The sequence below is a fragment of the Pelobates fuscus genome, chromosome 2 (genome assembly GCF_036172605.1).
Source record: "Pelobates fuscus isolate aPelFus1 chromosome 2, aPelFus1.pri, whole genome shotgun sequence".
NCBI classification, from domain to species: domain Eukaryota; kingdom Metazoa; phylum Chordata; class Amphibia; order Anura; family Pelobatidae; genus Pelobates; species Pelobates fuscus.
The window spans coordinates 404,245,345-404,266,690 of NC_086318.1; the positions used below are offsets into that span (position 1 = coordinate 404,245,345).

General features: G+C 38.9%; 1 protein-coding gene across 3 annotated transcripts in view; it reads right to left on the reverse strand.

The window, feature by feature from the left end:
* The window catches only part of PREPL (prolyl endopeptidase like), a 49,628-nt gene that overhangs the window by 1,892 nt on the left and 26,390 nt on the right, over nt 1-21,346 (reverse strand). For 2 of the 3 annotated variants that reach the window (XM_063443910.1, XM_063443909.1), the window contains exons 8-12: nt 9,434-9,634; nt 8,084-8,259; nt 6,557-6,773; nt 4,183-4,332; nt 2,665-2,791 (exon numbers count right to left, since the gene is read on the reverse strand). In XM_063443910.1, the coding sequence (XP_063299980.1) occupies nt 2,665-2,791; nt 4,183-4,332; nt 6,557-6,773; nt 8,084-8,259; nt 9,434-9,634 (871 nt within the window). The remainder of the gene's footprint in view (nt 1-2,664; nt 2,792-4,182; nt 4,333-6,556; nt 6,774-8,083; nt 8,260-9,433; nt 9,635-21,346) is intronic. The other variant, XM_063443911.1, reaches the window with a different exon arrangement.

Sequence of the window (21,346 nt, forward strand, 5' to 3'; positions counted from 1 at the left end):
CCTTTTATGGTCCTCTGCAGCCACCAGCTTTTCAAACAAATATTTACCATAAACAAGAGACAAAAATGCTGGGACATATACAATAGTTGGATTAGCTTTCCATTAGATGTGGAATGAAAACACAATAAAGGAATTAAAGAATGTTCACAAAATCCATAAAGCAATCATGAAGAGTAAACAAATAAAATATGGAGATTTGATGATGATCAGATTGGATCTTATATATAATCTCAATCTATGTTTATATATACTTTCTATACAATAGGATGGCCAATGGCCATTATTTTTCCGCTTAGAGTTTTTTAAAAGCTAAATATATCCATGAAATCATAGGGGTGCGGAACTCCTACCGCCAAAAACCGAGGACATTTAATCCCAGGCGCTGGGCAGGTAGCTGAGCTGTTAGAAGAGACATGGGGGGGAAGGTAGTGCTGGTACAGGAAGCGTGTGGTCTTCACACTTTGGTGGGTGCAGACCATAGTAAATTGCCTTCAGTACTCACTAAGGAGTCAGAGCACAGCTTCTGGGATTCCAAGCATGCACTCAGACTTTGTGAGTGCCTGACAGTGAGGGAGAGATTACAATGGTCTGCAACCCCCAGAGGTTCAGACCACAAGCTCCCACACTGGAGCATCAGGGACTTTTTAACCCCCAAAGACCTGCAAAATGATAAGCAGGAGGGGACAAAACACAGGATATAAATAAATTGCACAAACCACACAACAAGCAAACATCACACATAACATACAGAAAGCGAACATCACACACACATTACACACAGCTAGCCAACATCACATAAATGCACACTCAATGGGGAGGGGTGTGCAGAGAGGGAAGCGTTTAGGGGTTATTCGCTAAACTCCCAATTTTCACAAGTTAAATTTGAGGCAAAAAATTGTGACTATCACTGCGGTAGAGAATATTTCGGGATCTGTTTTCTTGTCAATTTTTCCATTTGCAATGAATTAGTGTAAAGTTTAGCAAATAAATCTGCCCAATGTTCAAGGCAGATCTGAATCTAAAGTTATTCTGTGTGTGAGGACAAATGGTCCTAAAGAGAACGCATAAAAAAAAATAAAAAACAAAGTCAGCAGTACTGAGATATGCAGAATAAAAAGAAACAATGAAAGTTCATTCTAAGAACAGAGTGTTGTCTTTGCATATGACCTGGATTGTCCTATCCATATTATATTTAAATATGAGAACACAATTGTAGACTGGGTTAAGAAATTTTTTCTTCTTAATTTGGTCACGGTCCAAGACTTCGGGAGAGTCAGGGTCTGTTACTTGTAGACAGCTGTATATTTAACTTTGTGGCTGCCTAGGCCAGTCAAGATTATCTACCTCTTTCTGCCCATACATGTATAACTAGTCATTCACCTAGTAACATTCATACATACAAAAACATGCACTCACATTCATATGTAAACGTGTAATCACACACACATGCATACAGTTACATACATACACACATATTTACACACATACAGTCCCATGATTACACACAGTTACATACATTTAAAACCCCTCTCTTTACCCAGCAGTTTACCTATAGGATGGCCCTGGGTTGTGGAGAGGATGCTGGATTTATGGCAAACAGTCCTGGTGCCTAGTGGTGGGAAAGTAGAGGAGCTGTGCAGATTGCTTGCACAGAATCCTGTTTCCCCAGGTGGCATTCTAAAATGCAACGGGCGCCGCAATATCACTAGTCATCTGCTGTCTGTACTGGTGATGTCTGGATCTGATTAATCAGGTGGCTGCGAGAAGAAACAACTTTCTACTTAGGAGAAAAGTATCTGTTGTGCCACCTTACACCTAGGCCAAAATAGGTTGCTGCTTGAAGGATATTCCTTTTCCCAAATGACAAGGTAGAATTAAACCAAAAAAACATTGAGCCACTTCCTGCTCCTCCGTGAGAAATCCCTCAGCTATGGTTTTTCCTCTTCTAGAGGTGGCTGAACTTGGGGTACTGCAAGAGTAATTATGTTCTACTTCAATCAAGGTCACCTGTCAAGGGAATTTTTACCCCAAGAGTGCTTGATCAAAAAGCATGCAAGAAGGATACAGAGGGGCTGACCTTTTTTAGGTTTCCCGCTATGTACTGCCAGGCTTTTTGGCCATTAATGGATTACTATCTTGAGGCTCTTGTCTTTATTGCACCATTTTAGCTGCACTGGTAAGAATTCACAACATCAAGCCTGTTGCTGCATTCGCCCTGCACCTGCTCCTCTGTCCACCCTACGTATATCCCAGAGGATCTGGAGAGGTGATTTACCCACTATATGCGTGTGTTACCTAAATGTGGCATTTACAATTGGGCATGGGGTCTTTAAATAGAGTGCTATAATAGTTGTCTAGTTCAGCCATTATTTGCTGCCTGGCTGGCCTGCACTGTATTATGCCTTGATAAAAGGTAATTTTCTACTAAATATGAATGGATAATCATTAAGTTGTATTGTAAAATATATCGCTGGAGACCTTCTTCCAAGTTACCACAATTTAAATTCCATGAGCGTATTTCTTTATTACAAGAAAAAAATAAGTACAGTAAAATTCTTTACAGCAACAGTAATAATATACAATATCAGAAAGAAAAAGGCACAAACATTGTGCATTAAATCACTAAAATGAGAAGAGACTAGATATCATTTAAACCAATAATACCTGGATCATTTGTGTAATTGCAGTAGCTGTCAACTGCTTCCCTAAGCTTCTTCGTGTACCTTATTAATCCCAGGAGTGGAACGCGCAGGTCATTTTCATATGCTGTAATTAGTACTGAAGGGTAATTCTGAAAGACAAAACGAAACAATTGTTCTAGATACAAAAGGAGCTACCAAAAACAGTAAACACTAAACTTCCTGAACTAACAAAGACTATATATTTTTAAAATCAAAATACTTTTAAGTGGACAAGTAAAACTCCCCTCACCCCTTTTTTTTTTTTTAATTCTTTATTTAGGCCGTGACATAGTTCATAGCATATTTGTCTCATGTATGTAAGGCTTACGCAGAAGCCAAAATTGGCATAGTAACATTTTGCTTGACTTATACAGCAAGTACATTCTAGACTATGTCACAGTTTTGTAGTTCATAAAAACATAAATCTAAACATAAGAAGTGCCTGATACATTACGGATGTCACAAGTTTCAAGAGGTGGTCATGCTCCTCAGTGGAGCGGGTGTCCATATAGTAGCTATATGGTACATGCCTTTCTTCACATTTTCCATGTCTTTAGTGATCAAGTCATGCTGTGCATTTTATACTAAAAGGGAGCGTTATGAGGCCGGCCCGTGGTGCTTCCCTTGCGCACAGTGTTTCATAAAAAGTCGGTCTGGCCATAGCTGCTATGTGAATGTGTGGTTTTCTGGCGAAATCCCTAAGTTGGATATACCTAAAATAGTCTTTCGTGTTTAAAGGGGCTAACGTTTTTAGGTAGTCAAAGGATCGGAGTGTGCCCGCGTGGTAAAGCTGATGATACCTCTGTATGCCCGTGTTCTCAATGTTTCTGAAGTCTTTAGCCGGGAGACCGGGTGGGAGCGCTTTGTTTCTGAGCACCCCTCACCCCTTTTATATGGCTAGGGAAGCACAGAAACAAAGTGATTTACCTCTTAAATGACAGAGAATTGAGTAGTTAGACTGCAGGGGTATCCAGGCCACTCCAGTAAGCTAAACGTTTGTTTTGGTGCTTATATTGTACTTTAAGTATTCACACGTTCATAGAGGAACTCCTCACTTACCGACCGGGTTCCGTTCCTATGACCCGGTCGTAGAACAAATTGGTCGGTAAGTGAGGAGTTAAGAGATTCCCTGCTCTGGTGCGCTTGTATATGTTCAGGGACATTTTCTTGAGCATAGACGAACGCACAAGAGAGGGAATCCCTCTAATCTATGCTCGGGGAAATTTCCATAAATTAGAGGGATTCCCTGCTCTGTTGCATTCGTCTATGTTCAGGGAAAGGTCCCAAATCATAGACGAATGCAGCAGACCAGGGAATCCCTGAAATTACCATGACGGCTCACACTTACCGCCCAACGAGAGAACTGGTCATAAGTGCGAGCCGTCGTGAAACAGGTAGGTCGCAAAACGAAGACCACCTGTATTTGTAATTGGAACTACATTCTTTCTTTCTTTCATTCGAATTTGAATTTAATTTTCCAGAAAGTATCACATCTTTCTACCTGTGGCTTAATATTCTGGTAAGGGCAGTACGTTCTTATATACTCTCTGTATTTGTGGTCAGACACTGGATCACCCCATTCTTCCTGTTCTTCGATTGTCAGTGGTAATGATGTGTTCATCATTGTGTTCAGTATATCCAGAAATGGAGCCTGCAAAACAGAATATTATGTATGTACCATAGCTGTTATATTTAACTAATAAAGACCCAACATACTCTGTTATAGATACTCCACAGGCAACATAGAAATGCCCTTATTTTCTTCAAGTATAAGTACCTACTACACTATATTGTGTCTTCTGCTTTTTACATGCACTGAGCACCATCTGGATCAGAAGACACTCACAAGGTGCTGCGACCCTCTTTCTTCATCTTGCATCTTACCTACTACCAGAAAGAAGAGACTCTGGCTTGGATTGTCCTAGCTGCCTACTAACCTTATAGGAAGCGCTAGAAATCCTTTTTTACTAAATGTGTATATGTATGTATGTCTGTCTGTCAGTATGCATAAATCTGTATGTTTGTCTGTATGTCTGTGAGTGTGTATCTGTATGTCTTTCAATCGGTGTGTATCCGTAGGGTTGTCAGTCTGTGTGTATCTGTAGATCTGTTCATGTGTGGTGTGTATCTGTATGTCTGTCAGTATGTGTATCTGTAGGTCTGTCAGTATGTGTATCTATAGGTCTGTCATTATGTGTATCTATAGGTCTGTCATTATGTGTATCTATAGGTCTGTCATTATGTGTATCTATAGGTCTGTCAGTATGTATCTGTAGATCTGTCAGTATGTATCTGTAGGTCTGTCAGTGTGTATCTGTAGGTCTGTCAGTGTGTATCTGTATGTGTGTGTGTGTGTGTGTGTGTCTGTCTTCTTGTCATTATGTATGAATCTGTGTGTGGGTGTGTATGTATGCAAGTGTGTGTCCGTGTGTGTATTTCTATGTCTGTCAGTGTGTGTACTGTATCTGTATGTCTGTCCATGTGTGGTATCTGTATGTCTGTCCATTTGTCTGTGTATCTGTACGTCTGTCCATTTGTACGTCTGTCAGTGTGTGTATCTTAATTTTTTATGCGAATGTATACCTTTATTTGGAAAGTGAGGCGCTAAAAGCCTATCTGCGACCCAAAGAAGTTTAACCTATTTTAGTTTTGGCCCCTTCCTACTGCCAAGTTGTGCAGGTCTGATCTAAACCAATCAAAAAGAACTGGGAGTCTATTGCACATACGTGACAAAACAATGTGCTACACAACTCGGCATCTCCTCACAGAGATACATTGAATCAATGCACCTCTATGAGGAACATTCAGCACCTCTATCCGGGCGCACTGGAATTTAGCAGCACTGACACAGGAAGCACCTCTAGTGGCAGTCTGAGTGACTGTGACTAGAGGTGTAACTAGCCAGCAATGTAAACACTGCCATTTCTCTGAAAAGCTAGTGGTTACAGTGCTAATATTGCAAGGACTGGCTCAAGACACCAGAACTGCTTCATTAATCTGTAGTGGTTCTGGTCACTAGTGTGTCCCTCTAAGGCCAAAATAGCCGAATTAGAAACAACCTTCCAGTTTAGCTATCTTTGCGTAAAATTTGAAATTCACTTTTATTCTAAACAATTCTCACCATAGTAATTACCCAGTTGTAGTTTTGTTTGCACTGATTATTTTTAAACCATTGCCGTTAGTATATATTTTATCTTATGGGCTTTTCTTCCTGTTTATACCTTTCCATGTTTATACCGAACGGTCAGATAACACTAACATTACACCTTGGGTGTTGTAAGATAAAAGAAGAGGGTTTATGCAGTGGGTGCTAATTATTATTATTTTTTTAGACTGCCTGCAGTACCTGAAGCAAATACATTTATGTTTAGACAGTAATGAGGATATGGAACTAAGAAAAAACAAAACTAAATAGAACTAGAAAATAATTTTCTGATGCAAAGAACGAAGATTGCTTGGCATTACTTTTTTCTAATTTCATTAGAAAATATTACAAAATGCATGTTTAAACAAAAGAAAGAGACAATACACATGTATGCACTACAGGTACTTCTCACTTACCGACCGGGTTCCGTTCTTACAACCTGGTTGTAGAAATAATTGGTCAGTAAGTGAGGAGTTGAGGGATTCCCTGCTCTGGTTCGCTTGTCTATGTTCGGGGAAATTTTCCCCAACATAGTCGAACGCAGCAGAGCAAGGAATCCCTTTAATCCAGACAACGGCTCACACTTACCCACACAATAGAGAGCTGGTCGTAAGTGCGAGCCGTTGTAAACCTGGTAGGTCGTAAAATGAGGACCACTGTATTTACTTCTTAAATGTGATTACATCTATTGCAGATCCCTAAATGTATTCTGTGTGATTAGGTGTTTTACCTCTAGAACCATTGCATTAAAAAGTTCTGGATTGGAGTTATACAGAGCCCCAGCCAGAGCTCCTCCCCCACTGGATGCTTCTATTGCGGTGTACCGAGACTGAGAGAAACCTCCTTCATGGAGACGTGTAATACAAGCACGGAGGTCCTCAAGCCCATTCTGCTTTTTATCCAGAATGCCCTCTTTATGCCAGCTGCGCCCTAACTCACCGCCACCTCTGCAACATAAAGAACAATTGGATAAATTGCATAAAGGGCAGATTTCTAAAGTCAAAAATAAATTATTGTGTTTCATTAACAAGTCCAGCCTGCCCAGGGCAAAGTGCAGAAATAACTAAATCTCAATACACAGTTTGCATTATGGTGCGAGAAGAGCTTTTCTTTTTTAAATAAAGCATAATATTTCTTTATCTCGCATTTGTGTATGTTCTATCAATATCTACAGAGAGACATCTCTATTTAGACACATAGATACAGAACAATAAAGTGCCGATTATGGGAAAACAATCCCATTAAAATACATCATATTAAACACAAGGATAAAGGTTGAGTGGTATATTGACTTCTTCAAAATCCCGAGATAGCATTACTTTACTATTGTAAGTGTATACATACACACATATTTTATACTACATGAATTTTTACATTTACTGTTAAGGTTTTTTTTTTATTCATGTAGTGTCAACGTTTCGGACCTGCTTTTTGATCCTTTCTCAAGTCTTGAGAAAGGATCGAAAAGCAGGTCTGAAACGTTGAGACTACACGAATAAAAAAAAAAAACTATATATTTTTTTCAATTAACTAAGACCTATGAGTGCCCACTTTCTTGTTTAAATATCTGGTTATATATTGGGTTCCAGCATGGTGCACCAAGGCAATACATTCCATTTGGAGATGATCTTTCTACGAAGAAACAGGATAAAAGTGAGTGTCCTCATCCTTTAATTTTTATTATATATATAAAAATAAATATTAAAGCGCAGCATGACTCTTCTCACTGTGTAGTATGGGACATCATAATCACAACAAATAAATGGCAGATTGTGTAATTTGGATTGAGTTAAATTCTACTATTAAAGGGACACAGTAGGAGCTTTAACCATTACAACTAATTGAATTGGTCATAGTGTCCTTTGGTGCTTTGCCTCAATTTGTGAACAGTTTAACAATGGTTGATCATCCCAAACTGCTTAGAGCCCTGTCCATACTTGAGGTATGCTTAAGGGAGAGACATTTCCTTAGCCATATCAATTCATACCAGTAATTGGGGGTAGAGATAGGCTGAAAGTGATCAGCTGACACTCTTGGCCAATCAACATCACCTATTGTTTTCATTAGCAAAAGCAATATGGAGGGGATAAGCTGTTAAGTCAAAAACGGTTTAACAGTGAGGTGTTTGCATAACAGCCTTACGCACATTCAAATTGAGACACACACACACACACACACACACAGACACACACAAAACGTGTTTTTTTTTCATCATTGTGGGACTGATTTGAATTTCACATAGATATCCCAGATATACCTAACGTGGCAATAGGCCAGTAACCAACCATCTTCAACCAGCATTCGTTTTTCGGCTTTGAAACTCATGTTTAAATCCATTCCATAAGCACCATAGACATGAATCAAAAGAGGTTTGTGTCTGAATTCTTCATTAGATGACTTATAAAACAGTGTGATGGGCACCAAGTTGCCATCCTGAGAAAAAGAAAGCCACATGTCAGATATTTTCACTTGGAGCAGTTTAAAGTGATACTCCACTGCCCAAATAAAAAAAATAATAATACATTTAATAGACATGACCCCAATGAAAACATGTATGCACTTGTTGCTGCCTTTTTTCTGTATATCTAAAAACAGTTTGAAAGTGTTGTAGCTCTCTTGTCTGCAGCCTTCCCCAACTCAAATGGTCTATGGCTGTCCAATCACTTAATCCAACTTACTTCTTGGTCTGGGCTAAGTGGATGGCATATGCTTAAAACCTTGGGATTTGCAGCAAATGCAAGAACTTGAAGAGTAACTCTAACCACTCTGACCATTTCGGCATCTCAAAGTGGTTATGGTGGTATCAATCTATACAGCCTTTCCCTCTTTCTTTCGTGACTGAGAGGAAGGTAGGCTGTAGCCATAAGATGAGCTGTCACTTAGTTACTGTCACTTAGTTAATCTTGCCGCTTTTAAACGCGAACATTGGTTACATTCATTGGGCCACATACACGAAGAGGATAATGCAGAGTGACGAAGAAGAAGACGGGGATACGATCATGGAAGACTTGGCCTGGCGCTAACAGCCAGGAATGTTTTAAATGTTTTTATTGATAGTTTAAAAAAACAAAAACATAAAACAAAAAGTGCCCAATAGGGCCCACATCCATAAAAATGTAATATTTAAAAGCAAGTTTTAGAGTAACTCTTTTAAAGTAAGATGATCTTTACAGTTCAAAACAGGTGCACTAGACAGGTTCACTATGAAGGAACACTACAGTGTTAGGAATACAATGATGTATTCCTAACACTATAGTCCTGGAGTGGCTGTTAATGTCTCCAGACCCCCTTAGGGTGGAGTGAAAAAGTGATTTTACTCACCTTTTTCTTTTTTGCAGCGTTTTTCTCTGAACATGCAGCGTTTACATTGAAAAGTCTGCAAGGCCAGGCTATAGATACCAGAACCACAACATTAAGCTGTAGTGGTTATTTGCTTGTAGTGTCCCTTTAACCTTCAGTCATTGCACAATAAAACTTTGCAGAAATTGCAAAATCAATACACACTGCAAGTAGCTACAACAGACAGATAGACAGATCACGATACAGTAATACAATTACGAAATGCCTTACAATTACCAAAGGTTAAAATGTTAGTATTTGAACAAACCTTGCTTTCAGCTTGCAATCTCTCGGTACGATAAACTTGGTCTGTAGATTTGTAGGTGTCGTCCACCAATAGCCTGTTTTCCAGCATGGAGTAATCAAACAATACTGGCTCCTGTATTGGAGATTCCAGGTAAAATCTAAAGTTGCTAGTCCGGTACTCTGGACAATGGTGAGATTCAAAGGCACAGGCCCAAGCAGGTAACTGGTAGTAAAATAAATACATTTTTATCAGTTGTGAACAGTCCGATTTCTATTAATGCTTTTTTTTTTTTTCTACATCTCTCAAAATCTCTGCATATGTATGACAGATTTTAATCTGAAAAGCTGTTTCACCCCAATTCATAGGATAATTATATATACGGATATCAGAGAAAAGAAAGCATTAAAAAAAAACAGAACAAAACACTTGCTGACAGTGGTAAAGCTTTCAATGGTTCGCTGCACTTTGCTTGTTAATAACCTTTTTTTAAACACTATAATGAAATTCAATCACAATTTCAATTAAAAAGCAAACTATGAAACAGGTCATGATTTTCTTGTCAAATTAAATTTGGTCTATGAAGTGTTATTTAAAGTCAAATTTTCATCAACGAAAGGAAATGCGTTTGCCCTTCTAGCTCCTGAATCTGAACAGGTTTCAGCATTGCGCTGAGATGCCAAGTTTTCCACTACAGATTACGGTTGACCTTATCCTTTTGTTTTCGGCTGCCCTTGACTCAGTCTGTGCTGGGATCTTGTCTTTCATCTGTCTTAACATTACAGGACACAACACTGTTTTATCGATAAAGTTGTACAAAAAAAGAAGAGGAATATCTGCAATGCTGAGAAGTCCCCAAGTTCCTGGTCTAGTTTTTCTGCTGACTACCCGGACATACTTGCTACAATTACTCCTGGCCATGCCTCTTCATTATCGGTAGCTTTGCAGTCCTTATGTGACTGGTTGGTGCCCATTTATCTATTGTAATCTGTATGTAGTTTTGTTGTAAGAGGTTTCTAGAGAAGCTTGTTGTGACAAACGCTCCTTACCCTGGACGTTTGCCAGGAGCTCCTATAGGAGCCTGCTAGCTAGCCTCCTGCCCCAGGACTATGGACCATATTCCAAGACCCTGTCCGAAAGTTAAATCTCCCCAACCGCCATTAGTGGCTTGCCCTGGGTGTACCTGGATCGGCACTTTCCCTTCATGCGAATGGAATCGAATGCTAGCTCTCTGGTGGCCGTTCGCAGGAACCAACCCACGAATAGTCCCAGCGGTACTTAGCCGCAACTGCTATGGAACTAATTTCGGCATGAGGACTTTGTGGGTTCCCGCTCACCTCAGCGGGACTTAGCCACGAATGTTATGGAACTGTTTTCGGCAGGAGGTGACCGTGCAGTTCCTGGACAACTTGGTTTTAAACCACTTTGAAATCTGCCAGGCGAGCACTTTTTGGAGGGAAGGTGCCTGAGAATAAAGGGAACAAAACGCTACCTAAGAACCAGCCGGAGCATCACATATCGCGGCCGCAAGAGCTCCCGAAAGTTGACCGGCAAAAGCACCAAACGCCCTGGAACTGGTTTTATAGGACCATGTGTGCGGCCGGTCAGAACTTCCACACGGTGGCATTTCCCCTAGACTGCAGGGATCTGCATATCAGGGATATGTAACAATATATAATTTGTGGGGATTCCTATTTGTTTTGTATGTATTTTGAGATTTTATGCAGAGTCACTCTGACACAGAAAGTTGTGGACATTTTGTGGGAGTGTTCTGGGCGTGTTTTACTGCATCCTTGTTTTGTATATAAGTGGGCCATTTGGCCATGATTAAACACACTTGTTTATATCCTTCATCAAGTCTAGGCTGATGATTGGGGAATTGGGAGCTATAATCACTGCTTCACTGGGGATTTGGGAGAACTACAGCGGATATACTCAGCTGGAGCATAGGGGATCAGTTGCACTTGCTAATACCATTCAAAACTAATGGTTGCACAAACCTTGGGTAATGACACATGGGGGCAGGTGATGGAAAGGTAAACAACTCCAAGTCAAATTCAAGGGTATCATTTTAGACTCAAAAGACCAATCTCCTTTTCCTATTTCTCTATCGAAAACATTGCAGTTAATTAGCCAGAGGAACCCCCAGGATCTCTTGGCACTGGGGCTGTGCTGATTTTGTTTTTTTATCTGCCCAGTCCAGAAGAAAGTCTTGGATAACTTGATCTTAGGGATGTCTGTCCCTTTCAATATGCATTTTAATTAAAGAGTTCTCTGTGGACAAAGTACATTTTGAGAAAAGCATATTATCCAACTCTTTTTCCAGTTCCTCTGCCCAAAACATTAATTATCCATTCAGAGGTCAGGACCTCCCCACAGGACTTCTTGGCAGCTTTGACTCTGCTGATTTCAATTTTATAGCTACTCTAGTCCAGAAGAAACATTTAGACAACCTGTTCTACGGGAAATCTGACTCTGAATATGCATTTTTATTTCAGCGAACTGCGTATGGGTTGCAAAGTCTTTGCATTATCTCGTTACTTTTTGCCATTCTCTCAATAAACCTGTACCAACTAAATGGGTCAAACACTTCCCTGCTGTCAAATTCTATGTTTATATATTTTACTGATAAATATATGAGGTTCCCTGATACATAATATTTGAGAACCAATTAAATGAAAACATAAAAAAAACAACAATAGCGTTAAAATGTGTTGTTATCGAGTAGACATAAAAAAAAAAAAAAAACATATAAGCATACTACAATAAAGCAAAAATGAAACACTGAGCACAGTTAGTAAATCTCTTGGCCTAGAACCATTCTCATCAGGTTGAATTATTGCTTATGAAGTGGCTGTATGCCAAGAAAATCAAAGAGAGATTTGGCAGGAAGACATTGCATATTTTGTATAGGTAATTATTCTCAACCTTGTTTCTGAGACTTCATCCCACTTTTATTCACATACAATATAAACAAATTACTGCGGGGCACCTCGAAAATCTACTAAAAAAAACATACAAGACTATGGTTTAATGACTGTAACATATAGAGATATTTTCAATAAAAGTGTAAAATAATGCTTCCATGCTATAACTAGATGTTTCTTGTCTGCTCCTGAAGAACCACAGGGTTTTGTAAAAACACAGGCTGCAAATCGCTCAATTGTACTGGCAATCACTAACTTTTATCAAGGAAAAATTAGGGAGCAATGTATTTTATCTCAAAGCTGAGTTTATATTATTCTGCTATGTATTTCAACGTAAGTGTGTAGGTCTCGGATCGACTGCAAAGAAGACTGCTATTATTTTGTGCTAGGTTCAAAGTGCTACGAAGATTGTTGTTCAAAGCAGTTATGAAAAACCCCCAATGAAAATCCCTTTGGGATGAATAACATGTTATATTCAGTAAGTAATTCTATTCACTGCTCTTATTCCCCTCTCTCTCTCCTATATTATCTGCCCTCGGCCAACTTGTTCTGGTAATCTAACCAGTTTGATTTCAGCTACTGATCCTGCACTACGGTCGTTCTATAGTATTTAGTCACTTGAAATTGGTGCCTTGAAACAGAGTGCTACAGAAAACTATCGAGCAAAACAATAACCCTTTTCTTGGCACATCTACAGTTGGTGGTTAGCAGCTATTATGTGTAGGATTCCCGGCACAAGAAGAAAGAAAGAAATCAGTATTCATTCTCTGTAAGCCTCTGAAAGGCCATAACCTTTATTCTTCCCCTGCTTCTAAACATAACAATTGAACACAACGCAATAAAAAATTAGTAACTGCACTGCTGCAAACACATTCATGTTTTGATTACATCCTATTTCTTTCATCTCAGACATCGCCTCTTTACATGTTGCAGACAAGGGCAAAGAAGTTAAGAGAGGGAAAGAAAAGCCTTAATACATGAGAGATGTTGATAAGTAGCCAAGTAAGGTGCAGCTAGTAATTGAATAGCTGCTGTCCTCTGCATCCCTGGGCAGAAAATCCAAACAGGTCGAAAAAGCACAGAATTATATTTTAGAGAATTAATTGCACTCATTTTTGAAAAAAAAACAAAAAAAACAAGACAATTTTGTAAGGAATTTAGGATAAAAATTCAAAGAGGGCAGATGGAATTGTTGTTTTAGGTCCTCTTTGTCCGGTTAGCTCTGTATACACATTTGAAAAGCTGTCTTTTGCCAAAAATTATTTAATGGATATAATGGATAGAAGGAGATTACTACGGGCAGACTGCAACGGCTCCAGTGCAGACACAAAAATGAACAATTGTTAAGGGTAAGAAACGGCATCACCCACATCTCTTGAAAGTATGTGACTCGAGAATAGAGTTAGTCATTAAACAAAATACAAAAACAAAATAAATAAATAAAAGCTAACCAAAATGGTATTTATATAGACAGACACAAATATGTGTATCTGCTAGCAAAATTCCTTTATTTCCCCTTGCATTGTTTACAGATATTGCTAGGAGTTGCGTTGGAACTTGAAAATATAACTATTTACATACGACTAGGAGAAATCCTAAGACAACAAACATAGGAATATGCTGGAACAATACCCAATCACGCAAATGTAAGGAAACCAAGCAACATGTGAAGTGCACAAAAAGGACAGAGTCAGAAGTGCTTAAACATCCGACAAAACTCCACATCCTGAGCTGGAAAAATGGAGACACTACCTTTTAGGCCGTGTTAAAGTGCTTTTATGTGGGTTTTATAATTAACTGACATTCTTTTACTGGTAAACCTTAAGTTATTTTACGGTCAATGGCAAATAGGGAAAGATCACCCCGAGATAGATGCACATTGCAGAGTAATGGACATTTTTCTACAACATCAAGAAAAATACCTTCTCACAGGAGGGAAATGGTCAGTGTTACACTATGTAATTGCTTCTTGTTTTGCATAGGGTTTTTTTTTTTTTTTAATGAAAGAACTTTTTCTACTGAGACCAACAGCAAGCAGACCCTTATATATACCAATTAGAAAATTCAATATTTGAGATAATTGTGCATTACTTTTCTACATTATTATTATTGTGCAATGAATTTATTGGCCGACAACAAAAATTGGCAGCACTAAATGTCCAATACATTTTTACACATTGAGTAATCTTGATATGCCTGGCTCTGCCCTCACCTTGATTATTGTCTCCTAACACTATAAAGTAATTGCTGTCACTTAAGACAGGACAAGAGGTAAAACGCGTTGTGATTTGAGATTGTACTATATCTTTAATTGCTTATTTGGTAATTAGGGGGCGGAGCCAAGCAACTGAGCTGAGTAGCCACATTGCATGAGAGCTCGAGTAATTGGTTTTCTTGTTACCCACTGGAGAGCCCAAAACTTCAAATTTGTTATCCCAGAGGACTTACCTGGTACACTAACACCGATACGGGCTGAAAAAACAAAAAATGTAAACTGGACAAAACGTGTCCAGGCCTACACATTGGAGACCTCCTGCACCAAGCAAACAGCACAGCAGGACTCAAAATGGCCGCGTATCCCGAGGCCTACACGGAGTTCTCCGACGAGATCTCCCCCGAGGAGGATATGGATGCCCCACCAATATTTAAGCCGCCAGACCTGGTGCCGCGAGGCTCGGACACCGCACCAGTTACCACCAAGGTGCTCAAGTCACTCCTGGCGGAACTTCAAACCAACATACTGTTGGATCTGGCAGTGATCCGCACATCAAAGGCCTGTTGGGCAAGCTGAGAGTGCAGGAAACCACCACGGGAGAACACAAACAATAAATTGCCTCCCTACAGCAGGCGATAATCGGCTTACAGAAACATAACGAGTCCTACGACCATCGCTTTGCTGCGCTGGAGGACCCAAGACATAGAAAGAATGTGAAAATACACGGCATAAGCGAGGACATTCCAGCACTTTTTTACAACGCCTGATAGCTGCACTCCTAGGCCAGAGACAAGGCAAAGCTGTGAGGCCGGAGAGACTATTCCGTATACCCAAACCACCTAAGGCCCCAGCCGCTGCACCACAAGACCTAAAAGTCCAATTTTAGAGTGACAGAGAGAAGGCGGTAGTCCTCGAAGCTAGCTGAGAGTGCAGGAAACCACCACGGGAGAACACAAACAATAATAAACAATAGCACCTATAACCCTCAGCCTGACTGGTTTAAACAACTGACTAATACCCCTATGTGTAACAAAATTTGAGCTAGCATCCTATAGGTGTAGAAATATTATGACTTAATAATTAATGTTATGACCAAGCACCCCCCGTTTCACTCTAGGTAATTTCAATTTACCTTGTATTATGTAGTATTAATGGTGACCAATGACGATAATGTTAACAAGGATGCACTTAATTATAAGCGATGAATGCACTCCTTACCATTAGAAAATTAAAAAAACTTCATCACACAGCATGAGTTTAGCTGTAAGTTAGAACTGCAAACTGTACTTGCTATCTAAGTATGACCTTGCATTTAAACACTGCTATTTTAATTATGATATTTCTTGTATGTGGTTTGAAACCAAAAATAAAGAATTAAAAAAAAAAATGTTTACCATTCAATTTATTTTTATTTATTAATTTCATATTTTATTTTAGTCCTGCTTTTAATTTTATTTTATCCTAAATCATCCTGAAAAAAAAAAAAAGAGCTGGCATTACTACACCTTATCCACTAGTCTTTACATATCCCAGGTGGGAATTGCACCATCCACGCTGTTACCACCGAGCATGTATATGCTCCTTTAAATGTAAGTGCATTTCATTGACATTTTTAAGCCATATTTCCACTTTAGAGAGCACTATTTTTTGTATTTCTATTTTTACTATATGTATAATGAATAAATACGAAGAATGCTCAACAAAAGGAATATCCGTGAGCGGGGATTATACTGCTGCATGCTTTGACTAAGAGCTGAATTGGAAGCTCTCTGTTAGTGAGTGTATTTTTATCTTCTTTTAATTTACCCTTTAGCTGTTTTATTGATTTACACGATTGGATTTCTTGCTACTTTTATTTTTCTTGTGAATTCTGCTATTAATCGAATTTGGGACTATTTTGTAAATACTGTTTTACTACTTTTTATTATTAGTGTTGTTTAACATCTCTACACCAACATTGGCGCAAACTGTTTTTTTATCTCTACCTTTACCATAAAATAATTACTTGACTCATTCTGTGCATCTTACCATCAGCCTAAGATTATTTACGTCTTGTTTATTTGTTTTCTGGGTATATATCATTTTACATTACCCTCAATGACAAACATGACCCTGTTGCTGCCTTCCTTTGATATCCTTCACACACTCCTTACTAATAAATCCTGAAGAAAATTAAAGCAGCAACGTCACTTTTCCATGTTTATAGAGTGATCCTTCATGAAAAAACAGATAAAAGCTAAGGCAGAATGTTAATGAAATGTCAACACAGTTAGAAATTAGAAGTAGGGACTGTATTGTTTTATCAATGATTTCTAGCAAAATGAGGCAATGGGGAGTTAACTCACTAAAGAAGCAGTAAAGGTGACCATTTTTTAATAATTCTCTTTCTGCAGAATATCACAAATGCCAACTCAGCATTTTATAACTGCTGACTGATACGATGAAATGCCATTTTTGGTCCTTAGGCAACATTTTTACCACAAATACATCCTTTCCATTAACTCCAATGAGCTTTGCAGCAACTATTGTCCCCAATAGGGCTGGACAGTTAATTCTTTTTTTTTTTTTTTTTATTCTAATTGACATTCAACATGAACGTAAATCAGTATAAAATAAAATCATTAATTTAATAAAATGGGAAGAAAAAAAAAATCCATTAGTTTGTTAAATGAAAAAGGTATTGAAGTGCCCCCTGGGATATATTTATTATATACACACACACACACACACACACACACCATAGGTCGTGAAACGCAGAGGTAGACAAGAAAGAAAACAAAGCTGTAACCCAGCTGTGCTCTCTATCACTATTGTACATCACTCAATATATACAGGAACGTTTGACATGCCCGCTTTAGGTCATATTGATTTCTATGTAAACATATGAAAGTCTGTGTAAACAAATGCAAAACATTTTCTTCACTACAGGTTGCCACTCCTTATAGGCTATATTAAATAAAACGTAAAATAAAAAAAAAATATATATAATCTACATATTTTATACCTCTGAGGAAATGAATCTTCATTTACAAAAGGCGCGTAAGGCAATAGCTTCGTACTTTCGCTGAATTTGGGATCGCGAGGTGGAACGCAATATGTGTAGTTCTAGGGATTTCCCTTTTTTTTTGGGACAAAATGTATCACGATTTTTTATGACTGTATATAATGACCTAGGTTCAAATTGGAAAGTAGGGGTACACATAGTTGGAAATCATGATTTAGATTGCTTAATATGCAGTCACAGGCTGGTAGTGTTCTTTCCACTGTGTAAAAGGAAAACTCTCAGTTTCTATAAGAAGTCTGCTCTAGGCTGATATCTGTTTACCTGAAGGAATATGTGATTGTAATGAAGAGGGTGTTTGGTAAGGAGGGAGAATAGGAGTGAGAAGTGTAGAGAGCGAAACAAAAAAGTGGGGAAGAGAGGGTTATATAAAAGAATTTGAGAGTGTATATAAGGGAGTTTCCCACCTAGCCTCTTGCATGACTAATCAGAGATCGTCCATTGGTTCTACTGCTTTAGAATCTTAGCATGTGATATGTGATTGACACTGCCTGTGTATCCTGGTCCCCTGCTTTACTTTGGTGTGTCATATATTCTAGCCATGGAAGCCACAAACGAGAACACTTCTCAGTAGTGCCCTTTAAATCCAATGTATTACCAGACATTTACTCAAAGCAGTGAAAGCCCTAATCCTAATTTTTTTTTTTTGAAGCAGCAAGTAATACCCATCCTACAGCAGTGGCAGGCTGGTGTGGAAATAATACACACAATGGAGACTCTCACAACATTTAAAGACACTACTGAGAAATGTTCTTGAATGTTCTAGCCATGGAAACCACATCCAAGAGACGTTTGTAGGAGTCGAGATGCCTCTAAGTGTTCACCTGCCTGGCACGACAGCTCGAAGCCTGTGAGTTCACTATGTAAGTTGTGTGTTAGGGTCAGGGCCGTATAGTAGTGTTGTAACTTAAGATATCTGAACGGTTCTAATAAGATGGGCTCTCTCTCCCCTCCAAAAGGGATTCTATCAATTTTAGGTAATCTACTTGGCAAACGTCTCTCAGTAGCAATGGTTTCCCTCACCCGCCTCTATCCACCCTCCACGGGGACAGACCTCCAGTGCCTAAGGGTTTGTGTTATCAGAAGCATTGGGCCCGTGATTGTTGTGAGATCTATTTTAAAAAGGAGAGTACTCCACATTCATAAAGTGGATTCCATTGTGGGGTGTTCTCTGAGTGTCAAGGCCCAGTGTCTTCTGTCAAGTCGTACCAACGCTATCAGTGAGTCCCCTGAATTATCAAGTCCTAAGGCTATCCAGTTAGGGCATGCACTTTCGCGGTGCCACTTAAAGGGACACTGTAGGCAACCAGACCACGTCAGCTAATTGAAGTAGTCTGGGTGCTGTGACCTTTTTGCACATAGTGCTGCAATGTAAAACACTGCAGTTCCAGAGAACTGCAATGTTTACATTGCTACTCTAAGTCCGCCCTCTGTGACTCTCAGACAGCCACTAAAGGGCTTCCGGAATCCAAAACGACTTTTGGTCTGTTATCTGACGCTGGACGTCCTCACAGACCTCCAACGTTAGATTTTCCCCATAGGAAAAAAATTAATGATGCTTTCCAATGGGGAGGACGTCAGCCTGCAGGGGAGGAGCATGGGCGGAGCCTGACCCAACGCCAAGGGACATCGATGGTCGATTCAGGTAAGTGGCTGAAAGGGTATTTAGCCCCTTCAGGAGCCTATAGTGCAGGGTTTGTTTTCCTGGCACTATAGGATCCCTTTTATTACTCGCAGCAGGTGTATAATGTTTAAATAACAGATTTATTTTAATGTTGAAGATATCATTCAAGATATCAGTCATCCACATCTGGGTAGGTATAGATTTAAAATATATTGTACAGGAGAATATGCCAGAACATGTATCACTGTATATACATGCAATGCACGCTTTCTCCACCTCTACCTCTAAAAAGGCATCTACAGAAGGATTATGTGGGCAGCACTTTTAGTTAAAGACTGACCCCTAGACAAAGTATTGAACGACTGTAGGTTAAAGAGCCTCTCCAGAGTGTACTAACAGCAGGTCCACGGCAATTCTAAGACTCTGATTTGCTCCTAACACCATTCAATGTATGGCTGGGACATTCGAGTCATTCTGGGTCCTCCTAATGATTTTTATGGGATTTTATTGCTAAACATGCTTGAGTGAGGTTCAGATGAGCTGATAATGAATACCATTCCAATAAAATGAATGGAAAGAGATGTGAATGACTTTTGGTTTCAAAATGAATAGAAGACTTTAAGAAGTAAGACAAAATTAAAACTCACCACTTTAGGAAAATCTGTAGTCTACCTGGGTATTTTTCATTCCTTAAACTGTCTGCCTCCTCTTTTCATTTGTGGCTCCACAGTCGACCTCACTCTCTTTCCAAATCTATTGCTCTCCCGCAGACTCACCTGTTGATCTTATCCCATTCCTGGGTATTTATACCTCTTCTAGATTGTAAGGTTGGTAAGCTAGATCCTTTTCAAATAATTTTTATTAAAGTTTTACATATTTGTATAACAACAGGAATATAAACATTGTATTTGGGGGTAGGAAGGGAAGGGAAACTTGGAAATGGAAAAGAATAACCATCCAGTATTACAATAGGCATAACAGTGTATATGGCAAAAATAAAAATAATATGTTTTTACATCAATGCACTTTAATAACAAATATGTCAAAGACCATATGCTGTTTTGATTTTTTCTTCCCACTTGTCCCAATTATATTTTAATATTGGGAAACCACGCATATGAGCTCTATGTGATAATTCGTGTGCCTTGTTTTCTAGAATCAAATTAAAAACTTCCCTGAGAGATGGCACATCTTGGGACTTCCAATGTCTAGGTAAACAGGATGTAGCAGCGATCAAAATGTGACCTATGATTATTTTGTCTGTTCTATTAATGGATTCCGGGAGTTTTTTAAATAAGGCTAGTTCCGAGGTTAAAATGCTAATGGTCCTGTTCACTTTAATAATTAGGTCGTGAATCAATTTCCAATATTTAGTTAATTTAGGACAGAACCACCAAATATGGGCCATATTGCCCACACCCCCACAATCCCTCCAACACCGGTCAGAATACATATTGTTCATGTTGTGCAATCTAGACGGGGCTAGGTACCAACGATATAAAATTTTATAATGATTTTCAAAGTGGTCGGTGCAATACGAAATACCTTTTAAAGCTTTAAAAAAACCGAACCATTCTTCTAGATCGTACTGGGCACCCAACTCCGTCTCCCATGACAACATGTGTTTTAATTTAACTAGGGGCTTGGCGTTATAAAACGAGTAGCATAAGGATATCGTGCCTTTACTAGTGGGGCTGCATAAAAAAGCTTTCTCTAATGGAGACATCTCAAGCGTTTTATAGTTTTTATCCGTTTCAGGTACTTTATATTGTTCTTTCAATTTGTCAATGATTACCTTACATTCCAACTCACATACATTCGTTAATCCATACTTAAGTTTCAATTTTTCCAAAGAAAGAATAGCATTGCCGTGGAAAAAATTGTCAAGATTAGTTATAGAGCATTCCTTCAACAGTTCTATTTTTAAGGATGGAATATAATCTTTCAATAATTCAATAGGCATTGCTCTATATAGGCTGGGAGAATGATCATTTTTAAAAACAATATCCCAGGCCTTAAGTGTAGTCTTGGTAGATAAAAATAACTTTGTAATTCCAGGTCTTTTCTTAGAGTTTAACCAGGGTAATTCCGACAGTCTAACCGGTAAAAT